Source organism: Chinchilla lanigera, unplaced genomic scaffold (genome assembly GCF_000276665.1).
Source record: "Chinchilla lanigera isolate Chin_1 unplaced genomic scaffold, ChiLan1.0 scaffold00104, whole genome shotgun sequence".
Classification (NCBI taxonomy): Eukaryota; Metazoa; Chordata; class Mammalia; order Rodentia; family Chinchillidae; genus Chinchilla; species Chinchilla lanigera.
Window position 1 is genome coordinate 2921493 of NW_004955505.1, and position 27737 is coordinate 2949229.

The 27737-nt window shown below is 45.6% G+C and overlaps 1 protein-coding gene across 1 annotated transcript in view; it reads left to right on the plus strand.

Moving 5' to 3' along the window:
- The window catches only part of Pkp2 (plakophilin 2), a gene marked incomplete in the record, with an annotated part of 81299 nt that overhangs the window by 43492 nt on the left and 10070 nt on the right, over positions 1–27737 (plus strand). Inside the window, 5 exon segments of the mRNA XM_013505957.1 lie at positions 2035–2242; positions 8905–9082; positions 22118–22235; positions 23444–23608; positions 24547–24720. Of these exon segments, the coding sequence (XP_013361411.1) occupies positions 2035–2242; positions 8905–9082; positions 22118–22235; positions 23444–23608; positions 24547–24720 (843 nt within the window).

Here is a 27737-nt window from a genome sequence, read left to right on the forward strand (position 1 = left end):
TTAACATTTTATAAACCCCAGTTTCCCGGTGGCGTTTTAGTGGTGACAGTAGTAGCGACCGTGCGCTGTGTCACCACCGTGTGCAATGTGACTGCAAACTACATGGTCCCCGTGTGGGGACCGAAGGACTCAGGAAGCGTCCATCAGCCCCAGCCCTGCTCTGCGTCCCCCCTGGAGACCGCGACATGCGGCTCCCTGAGCGCCCTCAGCCCGTCTTCCCTGTCGTTAGCTATTTTTCATTTTTTCAAATAATGCAGTTACTGGTTTTGCGTATTGGTCTGCGTCTACACTTCACATATTTTCCTAATGAAGGTTACTGGGAGTATTTTAAAAGTTTTTGACACACATTGCCGATTGCCTTCCTGAAAGGTTAGACCAATTTATGAGTGATTAATTCTAATGGGAGGGGAAGGAGAGGAAGGGAGTGACATTTCACGAAGGTGACATTTGAGCTGCATCTCACCGGATGAGCGGGCCTTTGCCGGAAGAAAGGTGGGGTGGGCGGGACAGGCAGCGAAGGCCGCGAGCGGAGGCCCCCACTGCCCGCTGCTCCGGTGCTCACGGCCGCCTGAACGCCCGTCCTTGACGGACTGTATGACCGGCAGGACCAGCATGAGCATGACGCCAGAGAGGAGGTTAAAACTCTGATAGGTGTTCTGCCCTTTCATAAATTCAGAAGCAAACGCCTTTTTGGAGTTGTGTGACATTTGTATCAGTCTTTTATTTGTTCGTTTCCTCAAAGGGGGGAACCCTCTGAGGGTTCACTATGACGGGGAAACTCTGCAGTCCTCTCCGGCTCCAGCTGCACGTCTGGATCGTAAGGTGCGCAGGTCCCGGCGTCTCTTCCTGGCTAATCCCAGGAAGGAAAACGCTCCCAACTTGCATTTAGTGTGCTGTATATCTATTTGCGTAAATGAAACCAAAAGCTATTTTTAAACCTGGGATAAATTCCAGACACTCGGGAGTCAAATTCCACAGCAGGTAAATCCCTGCGGGGGTGAGGGGTGTCAGGCTTTATCTGAGTACCGCGGGTCCCAGGCACCCTCCTTCCGGACTAAGCCGGTGCTGAAAGCCCAGCAGACAGAGGAGAAAGCTCAAGACCTACCGCACTCGGCTTCCGCTGCCACGCCCCTCTCACAGCTCCCGGCAGCTCGCAGTGCCCTGGGGCCGCTCAGACATTTCACATCGTATTTTCAAGAGGGGGCACCCTATAAATTATAAATTAATATATCTAGTGCTGTCAAAGTACCTCAGGATAAGCAGAATTTTCTTTTTCCATCTAATGTGTATTCTGCTACTCTGAAGCTTGGGTCTAGCAGGCATTCATGAAGTTCGTGAAGTATGAATTTAGCCACCTTAACTGCTGTGAAAGAAAATGGAGAGAATTACAGAAATGTGAAATATAAGCTATTTTCACATAAATTGTGCTCTTCTTTTGCTTTTAGGAATGTATGATAAGGAGAATAGATGAGGCAGTCAAATAGATGATCTGTTAAACAGGGTTTAGCGGGTAGCTAAGAAATCTTCGCCATTAGCATTAATACACAAATGTGTTTAGAAAGACTTAGTTATAGACAGAATTGCTCTGGCCGGTCTCTATCTCCAGTCCGGCACGTCTCCTCTGAAGGGAGCTAATAAGTAGCAGTAGATTTCTTCACATTAGTAGCAGTGAAGCTTTAGAAGTATCAAAAAGGCACTTTCCTCTGTACTGAAAGATCACAGGATACTCTAGTACTATGTATACTTGGTGTCTTGGTTACTTTTTCTGTCCTTGCTGAGACAAAATACCCAACGCCCAAAATTAAGGAAGGAAAGGTTTATTAAGCTCACAGTTTATGAAGGTTTCAGTCCGTACTCGGCCGGCTCCAAGGCAGGGTAGCACGTGGCAGAGGGCAACAGTTCATGGATATCCCAGAGTCGCTGAGTGATGAGTATTATAACCAACATCCGGGAACTTCATCGGGTCTAGTACACTGAGTGTCTTTATGCCACGTCAGACTCACGAGTGTTGAAAATATGTGTCCTCTCCCGCAGGTTTACCAGCTGCGTGGCATCCCCAAGCTTCTACAGCTGCTCAAAGTTCAGAATGAAGATGTCCAGCGAGCTGTGTGTGGGGCCCTGAGAAACTTGGTGTTTGAAGATAATGACAACAAGCTGGAGGTCGCTGAACTAAACGGGGTGCCCCGACTGCTGCAGGTGCTGAAGCAGACCAGAGACTTGGAGACTAAAAAGCAGATCACAGGTACGACTTACCACGCGTTCCAGAACAGAACACAGCAGCCGAGCCGGATGTGTTAGGTCATGTGTTTTTCTTAAATTTCCTGGAGTGGATGATTGATGGGCTTATTGTTATCCAAGAGATGGTTTTAAAGCAACCTTGTTACCTGCTGGCTTAGAGCCCAGAATCAAGCCATGTCTGAATTCTTTTTTCTGAAGGGGAAAATATTCTGAAGCTTTTGCTTAAATGTATATATAAAAATGCTTCTTTAAGACTTCTTGATAAGATTCACTATGTGAAAATTCCGCACGCATTCCTTGACAGCCAAGTTTATAGTTTGAGGATGGGTGGAGTTTTGATGTTGTCCTGGTATCTAAAATATCCTGAAGGAAATCGACAGGAACTACCCCTGTTATTTTCATTATTTACTCAACAGCCATCTCAGTGGGTTTGTATAAGGAAGGAGAAGTGGAGAGTCAAATAGTTTTCCAACAATGTAACCGTCCATCACAGCATAAGAAACTATTTACTCCATTTTAATGCTACCTCCTTAGCTAATCTGACCTTCAGTACCCCAAAAGAGAGAAAAGAGCAGCTGAATATGTTCAGTTTTGTGCTTCGTGTTTCTGTCTCCATGCGGTCTGGATAAATAGGTATCTCCTTCCTGCACAGTGGCTTTCAAAACTGAGCTATCTGAACAGGGTTAAAGCAGCGGCTGTAGTGGTATCTCCTAGAAGCGTAGAGAACCAGGCTCGTGCCACTTACATGAACTGTGCGTCTAGTAGAGGAAAAGATGGCGCTCAGGGGTCCCGGCAGGAGCCGCCCTCCCTGCCATCCCGCTCCGGGCTCTGCTCACGGCCCTGCACACGGTTCCGACTGCAGGAAGCGCTGGTGGGCACAGCCGTCTGGTGTCACCTCGGGGAGGCTGATAATTATCTTCAATAACTCAAGTGATACATAAGCATTTTAACATTTAGTTATCACAGATACTTCAGGGTTTAAGGTATTATTGGCTCTTAAATCTCAGTTTTACAGTCTGGGAAACTAAGATGCAGAGGAGTTAATGCTTTTTTTTCTTTTTATTTATTATTTCTTAATTAGTACATGTTCGCAGTGCATTTTACAACCACCTTGGGGGATGGGTACATTATACAGCTTGCTTCCTTTTTTAAAATCTCCTTCTCTTTCTCTCCCCCTCGCTCTCTCCTCCTCTAATTTCCCTTTCCCTGTCTTCATTTTTATTGATATTATTAATCTCAGCTCATGTTTATGGCATACAGTGTTTACACTGATGGAGGTTATCAGGTTCCTGCGTGTGGCGTAAGTTAATCCTGCTTATTTCTCTTCCTCTCCTCCTCATTCCTCACCCCTTGCCCTTGGTCTTTGAGACCCCTGCCCATGTGCGAGGGAACCATCCCCTTGTCTCTGACTTCTTTGGACTTAGCCTCACTCAAAGGAGAGATACCATATAGTACTTACGTCTGTGTGTCTGGTTTATTTCACTCAACATTGTATTTACAGCAAATAAGCTTTTAAAAACAATGATACTAGTTGACAGAGTTCTGATAAATGCTTTAAAAGGAAACACTACATATTGCTTTAAACTGAATATATTTTGCACTTTTGACTTCATACTATTACACAAATCTTTATTTTTTGTTTTTCTTTTTCTTTTCTTTTTTTTTTTTTTTTTTGTCTCTTTGAGACAGCGTCTTGCTCTGCAGTTTAGGCTGGGCTTGAGATCACTTTGTAGCCCAGGCTGATCTTGAACTCACAACGATCCTCCTGCCTCAGCCTCCCAAGTGCTGGGATTATAGGCATGCGCCACCACGCCCCCCCACTCCTATTTTTTCTATAAAATTTTGTCATTATATCTTGCTTAGAACTCATATTTTTTCTACTTTAATACATTTTTTCTGTGCTGGGGGCTGAACCCAGGGCCTCATACATGCTAACCATGTGCCTTCCCCGCGAGCTACATCTCCAGCCCCTGTTTTGATATACTTTAATCATATACAGCAATAGGAAGGACTGTGCCATTCTACCTTTCTGCCAGCATGGTGTTTGTCCCGTGGGAGATTTCCTTTCATATCCATTATGTGAAAACATCTGTAGAAATTAAGAATGATCTCATCCATTGAGCTAACATTTACAGAGCAGCTCTCAGGTATCAGGCACTAAGAATCACAGCCCGAGGAGGTTGTCAATTTTGTTTTTCCATCTACTAAAGATGAAAGATTATGCACTCACTGCCATAAAAACAAAAGACGAAACTTCACATTTAGAGCCCAACATTTTCCTTATTAAAACGTAAGAACAAGCCACAAGAAAGCCTCAAGCAGAGGATTCTGATGAAGGAAGATTCCGTGAGGGAAGGCTGCCTCATCAGAGGGTGTAGCTCAGTGGTACAGGTTTGCCTAGCATGCGTGGAGCCATGGGTTCCATCCCCAGCACCACAAAAAAAAAAAAAAGGTAGGACAGGCCTTGGATTGGTGTTTCAAAGGAGCATGAAAGTTATTCCTGACAAAGTGAACACTATGAAAAACAGAGGTGGAAAGAAGCTGCTGATCACGAAGAAACCTGGAAAATACAATGACGGGAGTTAGAGTACAGAATGTAGAACGCCTGGGGTGAGGAGTGGTTCCTCTTCCACTCAGGCAGTAGGAAGCTAGAGTCAGAGAACATTGGGTGATGCTGGTGCCATAGAAACACCCCAGGCATCACTAGATGCTCTCTAGAGCCGATACATGAGGCTGACAGTGCAGCACTCGGATCTCTAGTACAAGCCAAGCTCCGTGCTGATGGGCATTCATGACGTGTTAATTGGACTGAACTGATACTTGGACATTTGCTACAAATCCTTCTAAATTACTCCCTTTTTCTCTGAAAATAGAAGAGCTAAATAAATGCTTGCCAGTTCTCAGAAATAATTGTAGACCTAATAAAAACTCCTATCTTTGTTTAGAAACACAAAGCAAGTAATCACATACGTGTGTCTCTCTTTTTTTAGCCAGTCTACTTCTTAGACTTCTGATTGGGCCCGTGCTATAATCACTAAGCTAGGGCTACTTTTATCTGCTCTTCCTGACAGCCGTGCGTGGGGTGGGAGAACAGGTGATGACTTAACATGGGGTCAGTGTGAGGCTCAGGAGCACGACGGAAATCACACAAGGTTGCACAAGGAGGAGAGAGGGAAGCCCAGGTATGCGCCCACCTCCTTCATCTGACGGCCCGGTGACTCATTTCTATACGCCTTCGGGAAGCGGCTGGCTTTGAAACTCTCGGATCAGAGGGCCCTGCCGGCCTGCTCTTTGACCCTTCCCACACTGTGCCTTGTCTTGCCCGATCTCTCCGATTCAGTGTAGCACCTTGCCAGTCTGCCCTCCACTCTGCTTCTAGACGCTTCTTTCCCAGATGAAAACGCCGGCCCTTTATTCTCCTTACGGCCTGTAAGGTGAAGTCGGTGCTCTGTGGCATCCCACACGAAGGTTTCACGGTGCGAGTCTGATAACTGTCAGCAGCAGCGTCTCCTCTCACGCTGTCCTCACCCGGGTTCTGAAGCCCTGAAGGACACGCTGGCCTGCGCCGCGGCGGTCTTCCCTCCTGGGTTGCCCTCTGTGCTGCTGTCTTGCACTCACACCACCTGGAGAATCCTCTACTCTTCAGTGGCTGATTGAAGGCCGTCCTTCATTATTTATCCCCATCGCAGAATTTTGAAGAAAGGGGCTTATCTGAAAGGTGACCTGTGCCTCCTTTGCTGCTAGGTCAGCATACGATTTAATTGTGTACAGCTGCCCAGCTGGGGTAAGTTTTCCAACAAAAGTGGGCGCCAGATATTCCAGGCAAGATTTACAAGGCATAGCTAATTGGTAAAGGGATCTTCTAATATTAAAACCTTTATCTTATTACTGTTGCCCTCGAAGACAGGAAATACAGTTATTTAAATCTGCGTTAACTCTTAGGTAGAAAAACTTTCAATGTTTAGATTAAGTAAACTCCTCTTTGCACTGAAGTATGAGGAGGACAAGGAGGAGATGATAATAGTGAGAGAACTGGTTCTTTATAATCTTGCTTTCCAAAGCATTCCCACAAGTGCCTGCCTGGCAAGTGCAAGGTCCTGAGTTCGAGTCCTGATACCAAAAAAAAAAAAAAAGAAAAAGAGAGAGAGAAACAAAGTATTCCCAGTGCAGGAAGAATTGTGGCCTAAGACTGTGATTCTAATTTGTTGTTTGGTTCATTTGGAAGTTGCTAGTCTTATACTCATTTCAGAATAAATCCTTGTCAGCATCTTGGTGTGGAGTAAGCTTATTTCTGTCCTCCCCAGGGATAGAGCTGGGTCTTACATGTAGGTTTTGCTGTTTTCCTCAAAAGGAGCCACACTCTCCTTTGTTAGAATTCTCACTCTTTAGCTCAGGTTGTGCCTCCCATAGTCACAGAAAAATGCTATCATGTTTATATGTGCCTTTTTTCAGTTACTAAAATGTTTACATGTGCCTTTTTTTAGTTCCTAAAAAACATACAGCCTTGTTTTATTAACCCAGATATCTTTGGGCTTTGTGTTAAATACTCTCCCGATTTTTAAACTGACATCTCAGGTTTTAACAATTTATGATAACTCTCTATATGAAGGGTGTTGACCCTCTGTCTCATGATCTTGTACATATTACCCCAGTTTGTAGCTGGTTACTTACTGATTTTCTATGTGTCTCGGGGAGGGGTGATATGTATACGTAAACATAGAACGCCCAAACCTCTACTAAACATTTCACCCTCATGCCACCTAGATATTTGGTGGCCAAGACATTTCGATACAGTTTCCCACATTAAAAATTGAAAGATCATGCCAAATCTTTCCAAACCATGTGTGTCTGTAGAAACAATACATTTGCCAGACTATAAAAGGTATTGCCTGTTGCAGGAAAATTCCATTCCCTTTGTTCAAATTAATCCTCTCTGCCTTTCATCGTGAGGTGTGTTTCTCTTTGAGTGCCCTGTGTGGTCCTTTTCAAAAGAGGAAATGTCATTATGCTTCACATGTTTAAGCCTCTGGCAGGTAGAGACTTAATTTGTTTGCTTACTTAGAGCTCAGGGAGCTCTTTCTTCCCTTCTCTTTTCTTCCTAACATTTTTTGTAGCTTAGTAGTAGCTAAACCTCAGCTTTAGACTTGCCTTTCCATTGTCTTCGGCCACCTTCTGAGCTGTTCTCCCTGCACCCCCCTCGTCACCAGATAGCAGACACATCCTCCTGCATCCAGTGCAGACAATGTGTAGGCTGCAGTGGATTTTTGGTTACTGATTCAGAAACCAGTGACTCCCACACAACCAAAGCAAACCATGTAAGCTCAGAAGACTACGTTAGGCTCCAAGGGTTCTGGTTGACTAGGCCAAACACAAGTATGGTTCAAAAATTACCAGGCTTTAACTGTATAATTATCTCAGTCATTAAAATCGGCTCAGATGACATCACCACTAAATCCAGCCAACACTGCCGTGTCTGCCTGTTCACACAGCAGATTTCCCTGGGGACCTGGTTTCTGGCTCCTGTGGGACAAGCTATGCAGTCAATTTAAGACGCAGGAATGAGTGCTGGGAGCTGGGGAAGTAAGGTAGAAAAGGAAGATTTAGTGCTGCTCTTCCTGTCCCTGCTCGCTTTCCTCTGTCTTGAGCGGCAGTGCGTGGGGTTATGAAGGTTGCCGCATTACCCCCTGCAGAAGTCCTGGAATATCAGGCAGCAGGCACATGGGTCTTCTTCCACTGAGTCAGCAGTTATTTGGGCGCCAGATGTACAAGAAAAAACAAATCCTCAATGTATGTGGCACTTTCTAATCTCTCGGTCCCAAGCTGCAGCCCCAGCCTGCAGTCTGGGGAATCTCACAAATACCTCAGAAAGAACATCACACTGTTATCTCAATTCTTCCTGCTTGGCTCTTCTGGTCGTTCCCTTAAATGCAGGGCAGTGAGAAAGAAAGGGCAAGTTATGTGAGGAACTCTAGTCATAAACCAGTACCTAGACAACGGGAGTTGGCAGGTAGATAAGATACTGTACGCTGCTGCCCATCTAGAGAGAGATTCATAAGGCGGCCAGCTCAGATTCCCAGGAGACACGAGCTCGCATTGGGTAGGCGTCAGTGGACATTGTTGGTGATGTTAATCAGCCTCCTGTCGGCAGGCAGAGAGAAGGGCTTTTGTGAGCTCTTCCTCCTATGAACAAGAGGCGAACTGTCAGGTGAAAGTTACAGGTAGTGGGTAGCCAGAGGCCGGGAGGAGAGTCTCCCATGAGTCTAGGGAGGAGAAGTAGAACTCTTGAAACTCTGAGGTCTTAGTCCGTGGGGCCTGTTAGCAAGCACGGAGCTGCTTACCTCAGTGGCGTCAGCTTTGTGTCAGGGTCATTTCAGAGAAAGAGCAGAAAAGGCTTCCACTCATACCCCTGATTAATTGAAACCCACCTCATTTGGTATCGTAGACTGCGTATATCTTTAATTGTTCTTAGGGCTCAGCTTCCCTTAGCATCTAATGAGCTTTAGGCAGGGTCTTTCCGCTGAGGAAGGGGCTCCTTACCGCCTTCCCACTTGGTCCCCCTTTTTCATCACAGTCCCAGGCCTGGAGCTCATGACCTTAGCTGAACTCTTCAGCAGTCCCTGTGACCCCACACTACACCATTCCCATGGTAACTCTTTGCTTTTTTAGGTTTGCTGTGGAATTTGTCTTCTAATGACAAACTCAAGAATCTCATGATAACTGAAGCCTTGCTCACCCTGACTGAGAACATCGTCATCCCGTTCTCGGGGTGGCCCGAAGGAGACTACCCCAAAACAAACGGCTTGCTTGATTTTGATATATTCTACAACGTCACTGGATGTCTCAGGTAATGCCACCGTGTACCACCCAGGCCTCTTCAGATGGGCAGTGCAGTGAAAGGCAGGCAGCCCAGGAGAAGTCTGCCTTTCAATCCCTTCTCTACTTACATACAGTGTACTTCTTTTGGAAAGCGTCTATCGGAATGAATGGTAACTGAGGGAATTTATTACAATGAGATATTAAATCTCGTTAATCGCATAGTAATACGTATCAAATACCATTGCTGTGTAAGGCATTATTATGGTAACTGCTGAGGGCTGTACAAAGATGAATAAGAAAATCCTCAAGAAACTTTGCAATCCAGCCAGTAATGCAGATGAGCAATTGATGGAGTCCAGCCACAGTGAAATGTTCATGCCGCAGTTCTCACAGCATGGCCGTGGGGCTGGCAGCATTGGCATGTAGAACGTGGTACAGTTTACTGAGCAAGCCCTCCAGGGAGCCCTGGCAGGTGGAGGTCAGAGAGCCACCAAGCCAGAGGTACCAGAGAAGTGCTGCAGAGACCAGGCCAGAGGGCATTTTGTCAGAAGCACAGGAAGTGCCCAGGGAGCCAAGCTTCTGTCTAGAGCCAGAAATCCTTGCAACAAAGCATTCTTAAAAGGCCTGAGAACCACCTAAACGGGCCCTCTGGAACCCAACTTCTGGGCAGCCCCTGAGCGGCTTTCCCAGTGCATGACTGAACCACCACTCACCCCCTGAAAACCATTTCAGCTCTTAAGTTTTGTGTGAGGCAGCCATTTCCCAACCCCACAAAACCAAGTTTTAACAAGCGGATGTGTTAGTCCGGGGTCTTTCAGGTGGGAATGGCACAACTTAACTTCACTCACTAAAGCCGAGTGAAGATCCACTGGCTCATGTGGCGGGGGTTGAAGGTCCCTTGTGGAGGCGAAGGGAGTGGTCAGTAGCCATGGCCTCAGAGCAGGCCGGAAACTCAGCCCTTCTGCACCTCGCTCTTTTTGATGTGTGTCTCACTTCTGTGCACTCTTCTTTTTGCTCCCTGGGCTCATTATCTGCAAAGTCAAACAAGCCTTCTCCGCAGAGCAGATAACTGGATCGCAGGCAGCTCTTGCTAGAGATGAAGCGGGGGTGAGGAGGGGGAAGGCACAACTTCTTTTCAGCTGACTGCCCTGTCACACCGAGAGTTTGGCCCACACCCCGCTCCAGAAGGCGCGCGTCATCCAAGCCACCAATGTCTGGGTTGGCCAGGCCTGACCTGGGTGCCTGCTTTGTAGCAAGGACGGGAAGGTCGCCTGCCATCACGAAGGCATAGGAGTACTTGCTGGGTAAACAAAACAAAAAGGAAAGACATTTTAGTCCCTTACAGCATACACAGCCTTCTTCAGGGCACTCACAACCTTTCTGACCCTCTTTCCCCACAAACATACTCCGTATTACCACCCACGCACTTGCCTTTCCCTAGATGTCCTGAATACTTTCAGAGTCAGGGCTTTATTTTACGTTCCTGGTAAATATTTTCTGTTATCTCCTAATGGGCTTAACACCAAGGACCAAGTTTTACCTTTTCCATGAAACATTTTGCAGCTTCTCCAACAAAAGCCATGGCTCTGGCCAGGGACGTAGCTCAATTCCCGGTCCCAAGAAAAAAAAAAAATAGTCAAAAACAAAAGCTGTTGCTTGTTCCTAAGGTTTCAAAGAGGAATTTATAAATGCGTCACCATTGGGGTTTTTTTTTAAATAATTTTATGGTCTTACCAGTTATTTACATACCTTTTGTACTAGATTTATTGTGAATCTCTTAAAAACCAAACCTAAGCATCTGTTTTCAATCTCTAACACGAGCAGTTTCTGGCCTAAATTATTGGAATTGAATGAGTGAGCAAATGAAAACACATGGTGAATGGGTGAATCATCAAATCTGGTGATAGTATTAGCCGGAAAAGTGTATTGCGAAGGTGAAACTCTAAAGGCAAAGATGTCAGTCACAAATCTTATCTTCTAATCTCCACTTCGGAACAAGGAGTAGAAAACGTACACAGTTAGGGACAGGGACACTTCCGGCACACACTGTCCAAAACATGTAGCAGCCGATCACTTCAGCTGGAACGACACTGCTTCAAACAGTGTGTGCAGTACAAGCCAAGCCAGCGATCTGAGTGACCTCCAAAGCAGAATACTTGTGTGGCAAAAGTCAGAGAAAGAGAGTGCTGTAATGTGTGTGCGACCTGAGGTATCTGGTCTTATTTCACCTGTGCAGCTAATTTATAACGTAACAGCTAACATTTAGTGTGCGGTAAGGTTTAGAAGCTGCCCTAAATGCTTCATGAGATTTTTCTCAGTTGATTCTCAATGGCTGCCTCGTAGAATAGTTTTTCCCTATTTTGTAGGTGAGGAAATTTAGGCTCAGTGAGGCTATGTGATTTTTCCCAGAGTCAGTGCTACTGACAGTAGACAGATCAGGAATTCAAATCAAGAAAATCTGTCTTCCAGTCCAGAGCCCTTAATCTAGACTCATTAGTGTTTGTCACAGGTCCACAGACTGCTGACACAGGCAGCTCCTCGGTTCCTTAGTCTCCCAAGATGTCAGGGTCAGAAGGCAATTTACAGTGTGACTCAGTTCTGGTGTGGCGCTGTGTCTACATCTCCGTATTTGCGTTTGCATGCAAGTGAATCCCAGAACTGCATTTCGCTCATATAACATGTCTGTAACCATAGCACCCTGAACACACCCGATCCCATCATTCATATAACAGAGAAGATACAAAGAGCGAGAGCTGAAGCGGGAATCTGAGAGACGAGACAGCAGTATAGACAACTTAGATGTCACAGTGGCTGTGAAGGCCACCAGAATACTATTCAGGATGTCAGAATGTAAGAAAAGCTTCAAAGGGCGTGCTCATCAAGTGATGTCGGGGTGTCTATCAGGTGGTTGCTTATTTTTGTTCCCAGTTTACTCTAAAAAAATTTTAAGATAGATGTGAACCAGTTTTAATAAGAGTTGATCTTAGTAGGGGCTGGGGATTTAGCTCAGCGGCAAAAGCGCCTGCCTGGCAAGCACAAGGTTGTGAGTTCGGTTCCCGGTACCGGAGAAAAACCAAAAAAAAAAAAAAAAAAGAGTTGATCTTAGTTGTACAAAACACACACAGACACACAAAAGCCAGGCATGGGATTTATGCCGTTTATCCCAACAATTTGGGCAGCTGAATGAAGCAGGAGGATCCTAAATCTGAGCCTAGCCTGAGCAGTTTAGCAACTTAGTAAGACCCTGTCTCAAAAACCATTTTTAAAAAGCGCTTGGGATGCGGCTAAGTGTGAAGCCCCTGTCAGTCCCCAGGACACCTGCCTGCCCGCAGAGAAGAGCACAAACGTTAGCATCTATATCAAATGCTACAGACGCTGCTGAGGCAGCACCGCCCCACCCCGTGGATTCAGCCAACAGGGAACCTAACTGGTAACCTGGCAGTGGTTTTTTGGCTCCGTGTTTGGTTCAGGTTACTGTAGTCAATCAGTCACATACACCAGTGACTTGCTCCCTTGATTGGCCTCAATGCTGGAGTGTTTTCTGGTCTGCATACTATGCTAGGGCTGCCGGAAGCTGCTCTGCAGGAACCGCGTTTGCTGATGAATTTGTTGTGGCAGGGGCTGCAGTTTGGCCGGGCAGGATCTGCTGTGATGAGAGCTGCCATCCTTTGAAAAGACTAACACCATCAGGTAGCCCATGTTAGCCTGGTGTCACTCGTCATGTACGGGCTCCGCTCTGCCTGCAGGAGCATTTCCACAGGCTGCCATGCTTTCTTAGGTCCCTCTGGAGTTACATATTCTTCATGACTGAAGTCATTCACCACAAGGTGACCCAGATTTCATAAGGGTGGTGACAGCGTTCTCACACATCTTCTAGGCTTTTCCTTACATGTTACACTAACGTCATGAAAGTACAACCCAAGTTAAAAGACAAGAAAATAATGGTGTGCTAGAGCCAGCAAGTGAATGATCATTGGCCTTTCTTCAGTAACTATGGCGACCTCTTGTTGGTAGCTTGAAACCAGCCCTCGTGGGAATATTTTCCCTAAGAAATTGGCAAAGGTTAGAAATCAGATGTCCCAGTGCCCTGACCCCAGAAATCTGGTCATTAAGCATTTACCCGCTTCCCGCTGGCACTGGATCTCCACTAGCTGATGAGCATCAAAATGTGAATAACTAGTACAGGCATCTTCCTCCGAGGACATCGCTGTGCAGAAAAAGAAACAGTTCCTCTGTTACCTTGGAAGGTATCAAGAGTCCTCAGCATTTTCCTTCTTTCTTCCTTTCATTCACTCACTCTTTCTTTCTTTTTGTAGAAAAACCCTGATAGATATCCTTTTTATTTTTCCAAACTGTCTTAATTTACTTGCAGTTGTAACTTAGTTCAAAAATGTTTGATAATTGATTGACATTAGCGTACTCTTCCAGATATCTTGGATTTCTAAAGATTTATGCAACAATCATAGAATTTTAGATTAGAAGGAAAGCAGCAGTTGCTGCTGCACAAGGTCCTTCCCTATCGGGCGTGGCTTCACGCCATGGCCCATGGCTGCGGCATCTGGAGAATGGTTGAGACCTGTCTGTATCTCCCACCTCACCGGCTGGAAACCTTTGGATGTAGCGTAGTTAAAACCAGTGGTTATTATTAGGGGTAAATCTGGAATGAATGCCACAGACTTACCATTATCTCTGCAACCCTCCATCTAACAATTACGGCTTCTTTCCTCCCTTCTCTTTCTTTCCTTTCTCTTCTGCCAGTCTTTCTTCTCTTAAAGGACAAAACATTTCAGAGGTAAGAAACCAAAATGCCTTCGGCATGCACCCTAAGTACGCAAGTGGAAGACCAGGGCAAATGGCGGGTCTCCCCCAAGCCAGGGAGTGGAGAAACCCTTGCCCAAGAGCCGCGAGCCCGAAAGTTTTGGGAAACACTTCAGGCCAAACACAAACAGGTCCAGGCAGTCTCCACGCACAGCCGCATTCTTCAGTTGAGGAAATTAAGTAGCATAGACTCTTTCACAATTATACAACCAGTTATCAGAAATTTGAGAATGGCAACTAGTCCAGCCTTTCTGGGCCTTTACCACTTCTTGGCCTGTGTTCTCGCTCTTGGCCAACCCTGTCATTATTCCTGGAGTACTTATTAACTGCCTGCCACAGCCAAAGCGCTATTTAGACTGCTGAAATTTCAGAGGCGTGGGATCTGTCTTTGCCCAGGAGTAACTCGGCGTTTGGCAGGAGACAGGCACCTGAAGGGGTGATAACAAGGTACCTGAAGAGGTGCCGGGGATTAGAAGCGCACGGCAGGGATAAGCAGACTGCGGCGGGAGGCTTGGAGTTGCCTGAGTAGCATTGCTTGGGGACTGGGAAATGTCTGCTCAGAAAGTCTCACCTAAGGCACTAGGAAAAGGTGAGGAGGTAGGAATGTCGCTCTCCAGCTCCAGCTCATTGTTTCTCAAAAGTCATACTAAAAGTGTGAATTGATAAAGCCCTGGCAAGCCATTTCCGGAGTCACTACAGTTGGTTAACCATTTACTTAGGAGGAGGGCCTGTAAAACTGCTGTCTGAATCTTATCATCTGCATTGTGAAAGGCATCGAAGAATTTGTCACTTCGGGATGGCGGGATAAAATGACACACACCATCGGCGCATGAGAAGCACACTCCTACTCAAGTGTGTCCATGTCTGTGTACACTAGCCAAGGGGCAAGGGCCCTGGGTAAGGCGTTGCACCTGCGAATGACCCACACTTCACTTCCCTGTGCAACAAGGGTAGTAAATGCTCCATGATGAACGTACAGTACCCTTTCGTTATTATAGACCTTTATCACTGAAATTTCTACCTGTCTGTTTAAAAACTTCCATTGCCATTTTCGCCATGGTGAATCTAGCTGAGGCAGGGCGTTCTCAGAGGAAACAAACTGCCTTTTCAAAGAAAAGCTGTCGCTACCCGTCTTGTTCTTAATTAGCCATGAGTTCAAGGCAGTTTTATTTGGAACATCTATACCAGCCAGTCTGAGAACGAATGTCTGCATGTTAAAATTTTTGAAAAGTGGTTTTTGCTATGCCAGGGATCAAACCCAGGGCCTTCCACATGCTAGGCAAGTGCTTCCCCACTGAGCCACGCCCCCAGCCCATCCAGGTACATTTTTAACAGATTCGGTTACATCTCTTCTCCAACACACACAAAAGATAGAGTAAGTTTAATTTTTTGTGCATTTCTAGACACTGAACCTTGGAGCTTTATTGCATTTTCTTTCCAGTTACCCTTTTAACCCACCCACTCTTCTGAGTCCTTACGACAGAAAAGGACCTGTTGGGTCTAGCCCAGTGCATAGTCCCAGATAATTATGAAGATAATTAAGCGAGGGTCTAGTTCCCCTAATCATCAAATAAACTTTCCTTTCTGTGAGACTATATTCCCAAAGGCAGAACAGAACTGACATTTTAAAGTCATAGTCTAAGTGCAATTACATCTGGAAAATAATTTACCATAAAACTAGAAGAATAATGTTATGTGAGATGGTAGAAGCAAAATGGGAATGAAGTAATTATCCAAATAGCTCAACCCAGAGAAGGATTTTTCCCGAAATAGAAAGACAATTGAAGCATCAACTTTAACCTGAGTTACTTGGCTAATTATTTAAACTTTCACGTGTTATGTAAACATCAGCAAGAGGAAATATATTACTAATAGAAATGGTGGTATTTTTAATACTGTTATATTGTCAGTCACAACCACGTCTTATATTGATTGTTTCATGTGTGGTCTAATGAGTTAAATTACTTGGAAGTTTCTCTGTAAGTAATTTTAAAAGGTGTAGGCTGCATTTAAGTGGGTAAATAAGATCTGACTTTAAAAATGATTGTTTTATAAACTAACTAACGCAAACAAATCCACCAGTCAAAACCGATATAGCCATGCTCACTTGGTCACCCCTACTGGGTTTTCCTGAAACGGATGTTTCTAAGAGTACCTGCCTCATTGGGATTCCCAGTAGGACACCTACAACCAAGTAAGCCCCTTGCAAAGGCCGCTGCTCATGCGACTAAAATTTCCGGGATCCTGTTCACATCCCTACACACCAGGCAGATTAAAAACTGTCCCTCACAGAAACTGCATACATTTCTTTTTCCTAAAGAAACTGCCCCCCTAGGGGCTGGGGATTTAGCTCAGCAGCAAAAGCGCCTGCCTGGCAAGCGCAAGGTCGTGAGTTCGGTTCCCGGTACCAGAGAAAAACCAAAAACCAAATAAATAAATAAATAAATGAAACTGCCCCCCTCCTGAGTACTAGAGACTGAACCCAAACCCTCATACATACTAGGCAAGCACTCTACAAATGAGACCCAGCCTTTTTTTTCTTTCTTTTTTTTTTTTTGGCACAGTATTGATAAAGTGCCCAAATTGGCTTTGAATTCAGGCAGTCCTCCTGCCTCAGCCTCCCAGAATGCTGGGATTACAGTCTGCGCCACCATCTCAGATACCCAAAATTCTTTTGTCTCATCAGTCTATAAACACTAATTGATACTTTGATTCCAGTTCTGGATAATTCTTAAAACACATGAATAGGGACAGCATAGAGAAAGAAGAATCATGAAAGGAAATGGAAGAATCATTTTTTACTTCTCATATCAAGAGAACTATTTTTGCTAGTATTTCAGCATCACTTAGCTTATAAATTGAGTCTTAGAAAAGGAAATGCCTGAGAATGTCTGTCAGAGAGTCTCCTAATGTTTAAAGAAAAATGTCTCTGCACAGCTTAAATTGGAGGTGGTGGGGTTCTTTTAATTTTAAAGAGAATAAAAAACAATTTTAAAAAACATTAGAATGCAGAATTTCACTAAACAAGATGATAGGAATTCCACAATGGTGGTGTTCTATGTACTGTATTTTCTGACCCAAAAAAAATCTTTTTTGGAAATCTTAGGACTATCTTCATAGTCAGAACTACTTCTGGAAAAAAAAAGAAAAAAAAAAAAGAACAAGGTATTTTGGCACTGAAGATTGAACGCAGGCCCCCCTACATGGCAAACACATGCTGTTTTAGTGTGTTATTATTTTTAAATTGAGTGGTGATGATCTTGTCACTGCACTGAGGTTAGAAATCTGCACCTGCCTTGGAGCTGGGAGGTGGCTGAGCACCCCGCTGTCTCCTCCGGGCCTCACATGTCTTCCTCGGCTCCACTCTGCCATTCCAACACCTCCTTCGGGCTTCAGGAGCACTTGCTCAAGCTGCAGTGGCTCCCATGTGTACTCCTAAAAGCTACAATTGGCTGCTTATAATTGATTTTAAGTGGAATTTGGCCTCCCACTCCTGACAGTCTGTTCCAGCTAATCAAGAGGAAATGAATGTTCCCTCCAACCGCATGCTTACTGGCTGAACTATTCCCAGTGCTTTTGGAAGACCCCAACGCACACAAAGGCAGGGCTAAAGGGCGGTCTCCTGTGCCACCTTCTCAGCTTTCCATGTGTGAAAGACACTGGCAAAGCTCTGTTGCATTAATACTGTTCCGAGATGCGGGAGATGCAGGGGGTGTTGAGCCTTGTTGTACCTCCGCGTTGCTTCTGGGTGCAGCTAAACAGCTGCCTTTGGCTGATGTTGGCCGATACCTACAGGAACTGAGGCAGACTCCGGAGTCACAGACAAGCTCGTCTCCTGGCACAGAGCTTTTGTCCCTCTGCCAGTTCAGATGAGGATTCTCTTTTGTTGTGTGCAACCACCAGCTGCCCCTGCTGCCTGCCCTGGATTAGTCACAGAGAAGCCCAACTGTGTGATATGTATCAGCTGAGAGGCAGAAGCCTAAGACCTAAATCTTAAATAACAAGCGGAAGGAGGATGATTCCTTATCAGCCAGTGCCTGCTGAGGTCTTGGGATGGATACGGACTCTGCCTACCGAGCAGAGTGGCGTGCACAGCTTTTTAAAGTCACCTTCTCGGTATGCTGCTTAGACTCTAAGACTGGTTCCGGGGCCACCAGATCTTGTACCCAATGCCACAGTGCGCACGCAGATGGCGTTAGGAAGAAACCGCCATTATTGAGTAGAAATAGCTCTCTTTTAAAAAGAAATTTCTGTCTCTTAAGTTACTTTTCTTTTGTTCTTTGCTGGTGAAGTGCCTTGAAAATACGCACCCTAACCCTCTTATTACCAGTCTTCCTCGTGTCCTGGTAACTACACATATAGCCGAAGACATCCCATATCGGCTTAGCTCTGGCCATTTGACCACACACTAGACACTGGGCTTGGACATCTCTGTTGTAACAGACTCCTTCGCAGTGCTGGGAAACTCAGCATAGTTGAGAGCTTATTTGTGTGTAGCCACACACAGACACCATTTTATGGAAGGGTCAATAAAAAGGCTCTTAAAAGCAGTTGATTCTGAGTTATTTTGGTGGGGGGAGTGGTTTCCCAGTACCAGGAATCGAACTCACAACCTTGCACTTGCCAGGCAGGTGCTGCACCGCTCAGCTAAATCGCCAGCCCTGATTCTGATTTTAAATGCCAGTCAGAGGGCAGGATGCCGAATGAAATTCTTGGGTACCCTCATTTGGGGGATTTTGTGAAAATTACAGGTCATGATGTTTGTAAATTGCCTCGCATATATGTCTAGCACACATACTGAATTGCGGCTGTTTTTATCACTTGACATTCCCCACTTTTAGTTTACTGTAGGAATTTAAGGTTGAGTCACACTGTCATTAATCTTAACAGGGAAATACCATTCTTCCTTGAATGCTAGCTCAGGGCCCTGGGTGTTTTGTTTGCTTTTCTCTTTTTCATTATGACACCTAGGAATGTGTGAGATACGCGGTCTTACAGAGAGTCAAAGTCTCAGATTTGCTTTCAGATAAGACACCCGCATCGTCAGAATATGTGAAGTCTGTGACCAGTTCAGAGATTTATAGAGATTCAAATTCTGTTCCCCATGTGCCCGTTACAAATCACATCGCCAGAGCAGTGCCTAATGTCATATCCTGGCTACAGATCCAGCCGGTGTCTCCTAGTTTGGGCCCAGAGGTGAAGAACTCCAAGGGTTCTCCCTTTCTGTGGATGGAGTTCATCTCCTTCACCACCACCCCCAGGCTGGGCCCCCAGTCTTCACCGCCCAGGATGAGGGCCTGTTTGAAAATGTCAGTATGCATGCGGTGTTTGTTTCCTTAAAGGGACACCTACATATTTACTTAGACTTAGGCTAGATTACACCAGGGGAAATAAGCCCCTGATTTAATCAAACTCAAACCACAGGCACTAAATTAAACATTTCCAAGATAGTCTATTGGTGACCAATCAACCTTTATTGAGTAACTACATCCGGGTGCTTATTCCCTTTTTACTTTTCAATGAGATGGTTATTGGCTATTGTTCATTTATAGTTTTTAGGTATTCTCCACATTAAGCTTCCAGTGTGTTACATATAGGGAGTAGTAATAAATATTTCTCAGGAATCAAGACACATTCTAAAAGGGTCAGTGCTGCTAATGTATGACCATGCTAATTCTCTGACTCCTACTAACGTATTACCTGTTGAAAAGGACTTCTAAAGATTGATATATCATCTTTAGTAATTGTCATTTATTTTCAGAGTGATACAACAACAAATTGCCTTCTATCTAATGACTGCTATTCATGGGTGAAATGATATAAAATAATCTGTCCTTATCATTCATTATTTATGGGTAGTTGAATAAGGTGGGAGCTATTTTTAATATGCAGGAGCAAATACTGAACCAATGGGATTTCACGCACTTAGTGTCAGCAGAGATACCAACTGCCAAAACCTCTGATAAGTCCCATTTCAAGCCAGCAGAGTCTGGATAATACCAAACTGCAGTACAACAGTTGTACGTGTGAACTGGCAGCACTACCAAATTGAGTTGCCATTCTGGCCCAAAATAAACACTCTGGAGTTAAGCAAGGCTAAGTCGCCCATCTGCAAGGAATGCAGTAGGTGTAGCTGGTGAGTTAGACAGACCCTTTGGTTTGTCAACACAGCTCTAAACTACTGCCATTTCTCCAAGCCAGGGGTTGGAAAGGTCAAAGAGGAGCTTTAAAAAGTATGATAACATTGTCTATTGTTGGGGACATATGGTATTTGCTAAACAAATGGCAGACTGGATGATTGTTAGATGAGGTCTGCTCTATTCTGGAGCAGAGTACAGAGTACAGAGTGGCCCTTTTATCCCAATTTCACCACTAATTTCCTGTCACCAGGAAAAGTAGCTTAAAGTCTTCCACTTCAGTTTCTTCATATGTAAAAGTGGGAGAGCAGTAAAGATGCTTTTAAAGTTTCTGTCAGACTTTCTAAGACTGAGCGATTCTGGAAAGGCTCAGAGGGTTGAGGATGCTGGTTTAAAGAGTTATTTCTTGAGAAAAAGTTATAGTAAAAGTGATTTTCTTTCCAGTTAGGGACCTACTCATTATCTTTTTTTTTTTTTTTTTTTTAATTGACAAGGTGTCAGAATTTCTCAGGTCACAGCAAGAATAAAATATGGAAGAGAATTATTAATTAGGAGAATCAAATGAGAACTAAAGTCACAGAAGGGATTTGTTAAAATTTAAAAATTCATTCAGTCAATTCAACAAGCATTGGATTGTTAGGATATTCTTAGTTTTCAGTGTATCCACCTTTCCCCTCAACTATGAAGTGAACTCAGGAAGGTTCCACTCTGACAGGAAAATATTTTTTTTTTGTTTTGTTTTGTTTTTGTTGTTGTTTTTCTCTGGTACCGGGAACCGAACTCACGACCTTGCGCTTGCCAGGCAGGCGCTTTTGCCGCTGAGCTAAATCCCCAGCCCCTGACAGGCAAATATTGACTGCTTCACAGAGTTCAGCCCGACAGAGCAAGCTATGGGTGAGGTCTTCGTGAAGAGGAACACACCCAGTTTTTGATATGATGCTAGCACGTTTGTTTCTTTGAAAGCAGCAGTTTTTTGATGCAGAAAGCATTTTTGAAATCACTTAATACAATTATACTATTTAAAGATGAGGGAAACACGACCCAAAAAGTTTCCAAGTATTATTTCTCTTTTGATCAAACTGACACTGAGATATTACAAAGGAAAAATCTGGAATATATATTTGGATATTCTACCTACCAGTAAAAGAAACCAATGGAAACATTTTATAGGAGCAAATTTTATCAATTAAAGTTGGCTTAAAGTCAATAGAGATGATTCTCAGATTCTAAAATATTCTTGTAGTCTTGTTGACAGAAGTGTTAACATATTTGGAAAAAAGTATTGTCTAATGGTTAGTACTAACAAGAAACCTTAATGCACAGGAGGAATACCAGAATATGAACAAGAGCTGCATCTGTAGCATAATCCCACAACCTATTATTTTGCTGGGTTTGATAAGCTTCATTTCTCCATAAGGAAGCAACCTCCACTTGTAGACATGGTTACTGTTTATAGAAAGGTGTCGTGGCTTAGCAAAATTAGAAATAGACTAAGTGCAAAGATATTTATAGGTCACGCTTTGACTTGGGTCTTTCAGACTGGAAACACTCGTGTTTTCTCTGACATCGCCCTGCCATTTTAATTATAGGGTCATCACATTTAGAACATCTGAGTTAATATTTATCAATAGCAGTACATACCAAACCCTTCAAAATCCCAGTATAAATCGTTTCACACACCATCTTCACAAAGGAGGAGACCGAGGCCCTGAGCAACTTTAAGTTATTTAAGGCATAGAGCAGATTGGGAGTTGGACATCCAGTGTACTGCTATGCCTAATGTGTCATTTGTTCATCTTTTAGTTTTAAAATCCTTGCCTCATATCTACCCTCTCAGAAATGAAGATTATATCAATAATGGTCTAACCGTGGTACTTGGAATGAAGTCAGCAGAGACTTACTGACACGATTATGTGCTGTGCAGGTGTATGTAGAGGTCGCATTCAGATCTGATGCCCCTCAGGCAAAGCATGTTGTATTGGTCTCAGGACAAGTGTGTGACACTTTTACAAAATTGCCAGTTTCCAAACACCTAGAAGAAACATCAAAGCCCTGTTGGATCCACAGCCTAAGACTTACGGTGTTTGCTTGTCTGTTTCTCCTGATAGAAATATGAGCTCCGCTGGCCCTGACGGGAGGAAAGTCATGCGCAGATGTGATGGACTCATTGACTCCCTGGTCCATTACGTCCGGGGGACCATTGCCGACTACCAGCCTGACGACAAGGTGACTCTGGAGTTAGCCTTACACGTCTTAGCGGTAGAATTCCCCATTTGGTTCTACTAAGATGCTTTAGAACATTCTTAAAATATCTACTTCACTTCAGATTTATGCTCTGACTTCTTTGCTGAGCTTCAGGTTTTCTGTACATGCCTAGAAATACTAAAGTCCATCTAGCCTTCCTTCCCTATTTCCAAATACCTATTGTTTTTGCTTCTGTTTTTGAGGCAGTAGCAGTTGAACCCCAGGGCACTCTACCATTGAGTTATATCCCCAGCCCTTTTTATTTTTTAGTTTGAGACAGTCTTATTAAATGACCCACTCTGGCCTCAAACTTATGATCATCCTGCCTCAGCTTCCCAAGTAGCTAGGGTTATAGGTGTGTGCCACTGTGCCAGGCTTCAACTGCCTGTTTAACAACTCAATGCAGATATTCAAAAGGAGCCCAAATGCTATATGTGTTGCAATCAAATTACATTGATCTCTTCCTTCATCCCCAAACTCGCCCTTCCCCTGTATAATCCTTCTTAATATGTTTCACCGCTTATTAAAAGAAGATAGAAATCACACATATCTCTGATTCCAGCACCCCAGGAGGATGGCAAATGGCCATCTTTGCAGTTCAGGGAGACTCTGTATCCAAAACAAGTGAGAAGGCCCTGGGGTTAATCCCCAGTACTGGGGCTGTGGCAGGGAGACAAGATAGCGATCTGAGTAATCTTGGACTGCCCTTCCCTTACCTCCCATACATACTGGACAACAAATCATGCACATTCTACCTCTGAAAGGAGTTCTAGTTGCTCCATTTTTCCCTGATATTACTGTTGCTGTCTTGGCTTTTGTGTCATTCATTCTGATTATTGCAGTAGCCTCCTGCCGTCCCTCTGCACAATATCACCTATTCTTTAACTCACTGTGGCTGTGAGTTATGTATGTAAATATGCAGTCATCCGGACATGTGCTAAAAAGCCGAAGGGCTGGGGATGTAGCTCAGTGGCAGAGCTTGCCGAGTACACACAGCAACCTGGGTTCAATTGCTAGCGCTGAAAAAGGTGGAAGACAGGAAGGAGGGAGGCTTATAGGGTGCAAAGGTGGGCCTAGAGAGGCTCCCCATTGTTCTAAGAAATTCAGCCTCTGCTTTTTCCCATTGATGACCTAACCATTGATGACCATGACCACTGATGTTCTATGTCCCGTCCTGTTTCCTTCCTCAGGCCACAGAGAACTGTGTGTGCACCCTCCACAACCTCTCCTACCAGCTGGAGGCGGAGCTCCCAGAGAGATATTCCCAGAGCATCTACATCCAAAACCGGAATATCCAGACTGACAACAGCAAAAGTATCGGGTGCTTCGGTAGTCGAAGCAGGAAAGTAAAAGAGGTATATTGGGAGGTCTTGGGGTGCAGGGGGGTAGAGACAGGGAAAGAGAGTATATGTGTTTCTGCCTATTTAGTACATGTCGGGCACTGTCATAGGTTCTATTTTAGGTTCTTTTAATCCTTATATCAACCTTATATTATAGGAGAGATGTGTTACTGATACCTTCACTTACGGGTGGGGAAATAGAGGCACAGCAAACATAATTAATTTCCCTGGGTTAATTCAGCAAATACAAAAGTGGGAGGGATAGAATTCAGTCTCGGCAGTCTAGGCTCTAGATTCGCATTAGCCACTGATGCAAGCTGCTGTATGCCCTGTAGGTTTAGAAATGACCTCAATGCAGTACAGGCATTGGTGTTGACGCTGCTTAAAACATAAAAGCAGCCCTGATACCTGGCTGTGAGCATTCTAAAAACAAACCTCAGACACCCAAAGGCAAACCTCTGGGAAGGAGTATACATTCGTTTCCACACTGAAGGGAAAATGAAAAAGACAGGACCTGCCCTGTCCCTCTTAGTATCGTTTGTGTACCTGGAGAACAACTGGTAAATTCAGAACCCTGGTGCTACCCTAGAGAACTTCTCATGACTCTGAGGGATTTCCTATCTTCAGAGTAGTGGTGACTAATTTAGTTCTTAGCTTAAAAGCTACCGGGAAACCATTTTAGAAAGACCCATGCCTAACTCCACACACAGTGTCTCTTCCAGTGAAACATAAAGTGGGGAATGTGGGTTGTTGTTGGGGAGAAACAATCATTGTGGGCTAAAAAGTTAAGTAATTGGAAATTGTACATTCTGCTTTTTTAATTTCCACTTAAGCGCTTTTTATGCAAATTGTTAGCTCTTCTAGACACTGTTTGGGGTCTGCTGCGTTGGGTGCAGAACTGTGGGCATCATCTGAGGTGTAGTAAACCTGGATTTCCTCGTGTGTGTCGTTAGCAATACCAGGACGTGCCGATGCCAGAGGAAAAGAGCAACCCCAAGGGCGTGGAGTGGCTGTGGCACTCCATCGTGATTAGGATGTACCTGTCCTTGATCGCCAAGAGCGTGCGGAACTACACACAGGAAGCGTCCCTGGGAGCGCTCCAGAACCTCACGGCGGGGAGCGGCCCGGTGAGTACCCCCACTCTTTCCATTTTTTACATCATGATGTCCCAGGCACACGCGGCAGGATCAGAGACGGAGCATGAGTTACCTCACCCGGGTCAAGGCCATTCTCAGGAACTGCCAGGGAGGGTTTCGGTCGGCCGGGACTTCAGCCTCAGGTCTGTCTGGCCAGGCCAGGGTGCAAGTCAGCGCACAAGATGCTCACCCTGACTTCCTGCGCTCTGAAGGTCTCAGCATCCGACCTTCGGCTGGTTTGAAGTTGGTTTAAGGAAAGAAAAAGAGGGGTCTGCTATTTCCTGGAGGTGAGCCGTCAGGGTGGGTCCTGTCTCCCTTCTGTCGTGCTTGGCCCTAGGTGCCCTGGGGATCAGTACTACTCTCCTCCTGGGCCCAGTTTTCCCGGTTCTCCAAGATTCTGCCCTTGTGGTAACCAGGAGAGCCAGGAACTTCTTCAGGCTCACGTTTTACCAGCCCTGCACCCCACAGGACAGAGCTGTCTTCCCAGGAGCACTGCGAAGCCCGGAGCGAATGTGTCTCACTGACCTGAGCTCTTCGCCAGCGCCCGCGCAGGGAGGCTGGGATGATGCCGGGCCAGGGCCGGACGCCAGGCCAGGGCTGCGTGCGTGAGCGGGGAGGCCACGGCCCCTCCGCGCACAGCTGCGTGGTGACAGCGCGGCTCCCTCGCGGAGAGGGCAGAGCGTTCTTACCAAAAGGAGGCGGAGGGGCTGCTGAGCGGCGGAAGCAGCAGATGTGGACTCCAGGACGGGGCTGGGGAGGACGTCTGTGCACTGCGTCCTGGCAGTTCAGCTCCACAGTAGAAAGCTCTTTGCAGATGTGCTTACTTTATCGCAGCAAAGCCAAAACGTATAAAGTGCTAAATGTCTTCCATGCCATGTTACGTTTTTACGGGTGCCGTAAAGACTCATTTGACTTCAGCTCACGTTCTTTGCCTTGATCATAAAATCATTAAACTCTAAAATAGTTCATCGTATATTATCCATTCCCACCAAGCAAAATGTTCTTGTAGGGAACCAAAATACTATTCATTCTTGGAGAAACCATGTTTATTTTTAATACAAGTATTCACACAGAAGTTTGTTTTCGGTTCTGAATAACGTTATGAAAATGGTAAGACCGATATTTTCCTCACCTGAATGTCATGGTTAGGATTACAGTCAAATGTCCTCTCTCTGATTTTCTGTAGAGCGTAATTGCACACAGAGAGAAAGCAGGAAGTCCCTCCACTCAGGGAGGTTGTGGCTGAGTGGGAGGACGTGGGGTCGAGGATCACTGTGACCTCAAGAACTGGGGAGAGATGGTGAGGAAGGAGAGGAGAGGAGGGACCCTGCAGTGAAGAACCGTGCGAGCCACACTAGGACATTTGGATTCTTAGAGCAATAAAGGGTCAGTAAAGGCTTTAAACCTGAGAGGGAACACAAGGAGATTGCATTTCCGAAGGACCACGCTGGTGTAATGCTTTGAAATCCCAACCCGTGTTTGAGAAGCAGCGGGTGGTCAGGCTACATCTGAGTTCCTGGCGGAGATGAGAAGCCGTATGTTCGCAGGCAGAGCAGCCTGAAGACGTGCTGTTTGCCTTCGTGCTATTTGGTAGCCAGGAATAACAGCGGCAGAAAGGACAAAAAACAAAATTGAACCTAAGGTTGCAGCTTTGGTAGGTGGGCGAAAAATAAGCCAGAGTGACCAGATGGTGAGGCCGTGAAGGGGTGCTCGGTGCAGCGTTCCCGTTCCCCGGTGTGAGTAAGAGAGGGAAGGAGAGGGTTCACGGCTGGAGGCGGGGAGAGGGAGGGCAGGAGTTCCTGACAAAGCTGAAGAGGACACGTCGGGCGGGTGGCGGACAGCAAAGGGCACCAGAAGATCAGCCCGAAGCTGGCACTGGGGACGTCAGAGGCAGCTCTGTGTGGGTGAACAGGCCCCTGGGACCGAGAAGGGGAGGCTGATGTACACAGGAGGTGAAAGGCGGTGAGTCGGGGACGCCGGGGACGCGGAGCTCAGCGCTTCGGTCTTCGACACAGACAGCAAGAGGCAGAGGGGGCTGCGAGCCAGCTCCAGAGCCTCCAAAGCGAGTGCTGCGGGGCGCTGCGCTGACGGCGTGCAGGAGGGCAGCGCTGGGAGCCAGGACGCCGGGCACAGAGAGGGACTCAGCCTGCTGGCAAAGCGGCTCTGCAGAGTGAACAGCTTCCTCCGCAGTGAAGAGGGGAAATGCGGCTTCTCGGGGGACAGCCGTTACTGTAACAGAAGGTTCCGCCAACCACAGAAAGACGAGCTGTGATACGTTTGTGAAAGCAGTTGTGATTAAACTTGGAGCCAAGGGCACTCTGAGAGTCTGATAAAGGGTGAAGGCCATTTCCCTAGGAGCGCTGAGTATAAACAGAAGCAAGTTTTAGGGACCCCCAGCCTCACCTTGATCCTATACTAAGGACCCCACTCTGGAAGGTCGAGGGAGAGAGGAAGGAGGCAAGGACTATGCCAGGGACAGGCAGTTGGCAGTGTTTGGAGCAGCAGACAAACACCTTGAAGGATACTCAGGAATTTGGGGCCTGCTGGCCTCAAGTGGAAGTCCCGTGTAAAGTCAAAGACAGGAGTGAAGACCCCATAGTCAAGGGCCTATTGATGGCAGGAATGGGCATCTTGGTATTCAGAGCTCCCGAAAGAATCAGCCAGCCTGATTCCAGATGGGGCCTCCGATGCACAGCAGGGCTGCCAGTGCACCAGCCAGAGGTGCACTCCTTCCTCTCCCTTAACAGCCCGACCTCTCTCTTAAAATAAGCTGGGTTTTGTTTCCAAGTAAGTTCACTGAAACAGATAAAATGCCAAAACTTGAACAAGAAGAAACAGAAAAAATGTCTAAGACTTTAACCAGTACATAAACTGAGGCAACGGTCAAAGCCATCTCCCTTTAAAATCTTTTCTCGGGGCTGGGGATTTAGCTCAGCGGCAAAAGCGCCTGCTTGGCAAGCGCAAGGTCGTGAGTTCGGTTCCCGGTACCGGAGAAAAACCAAAAAAAA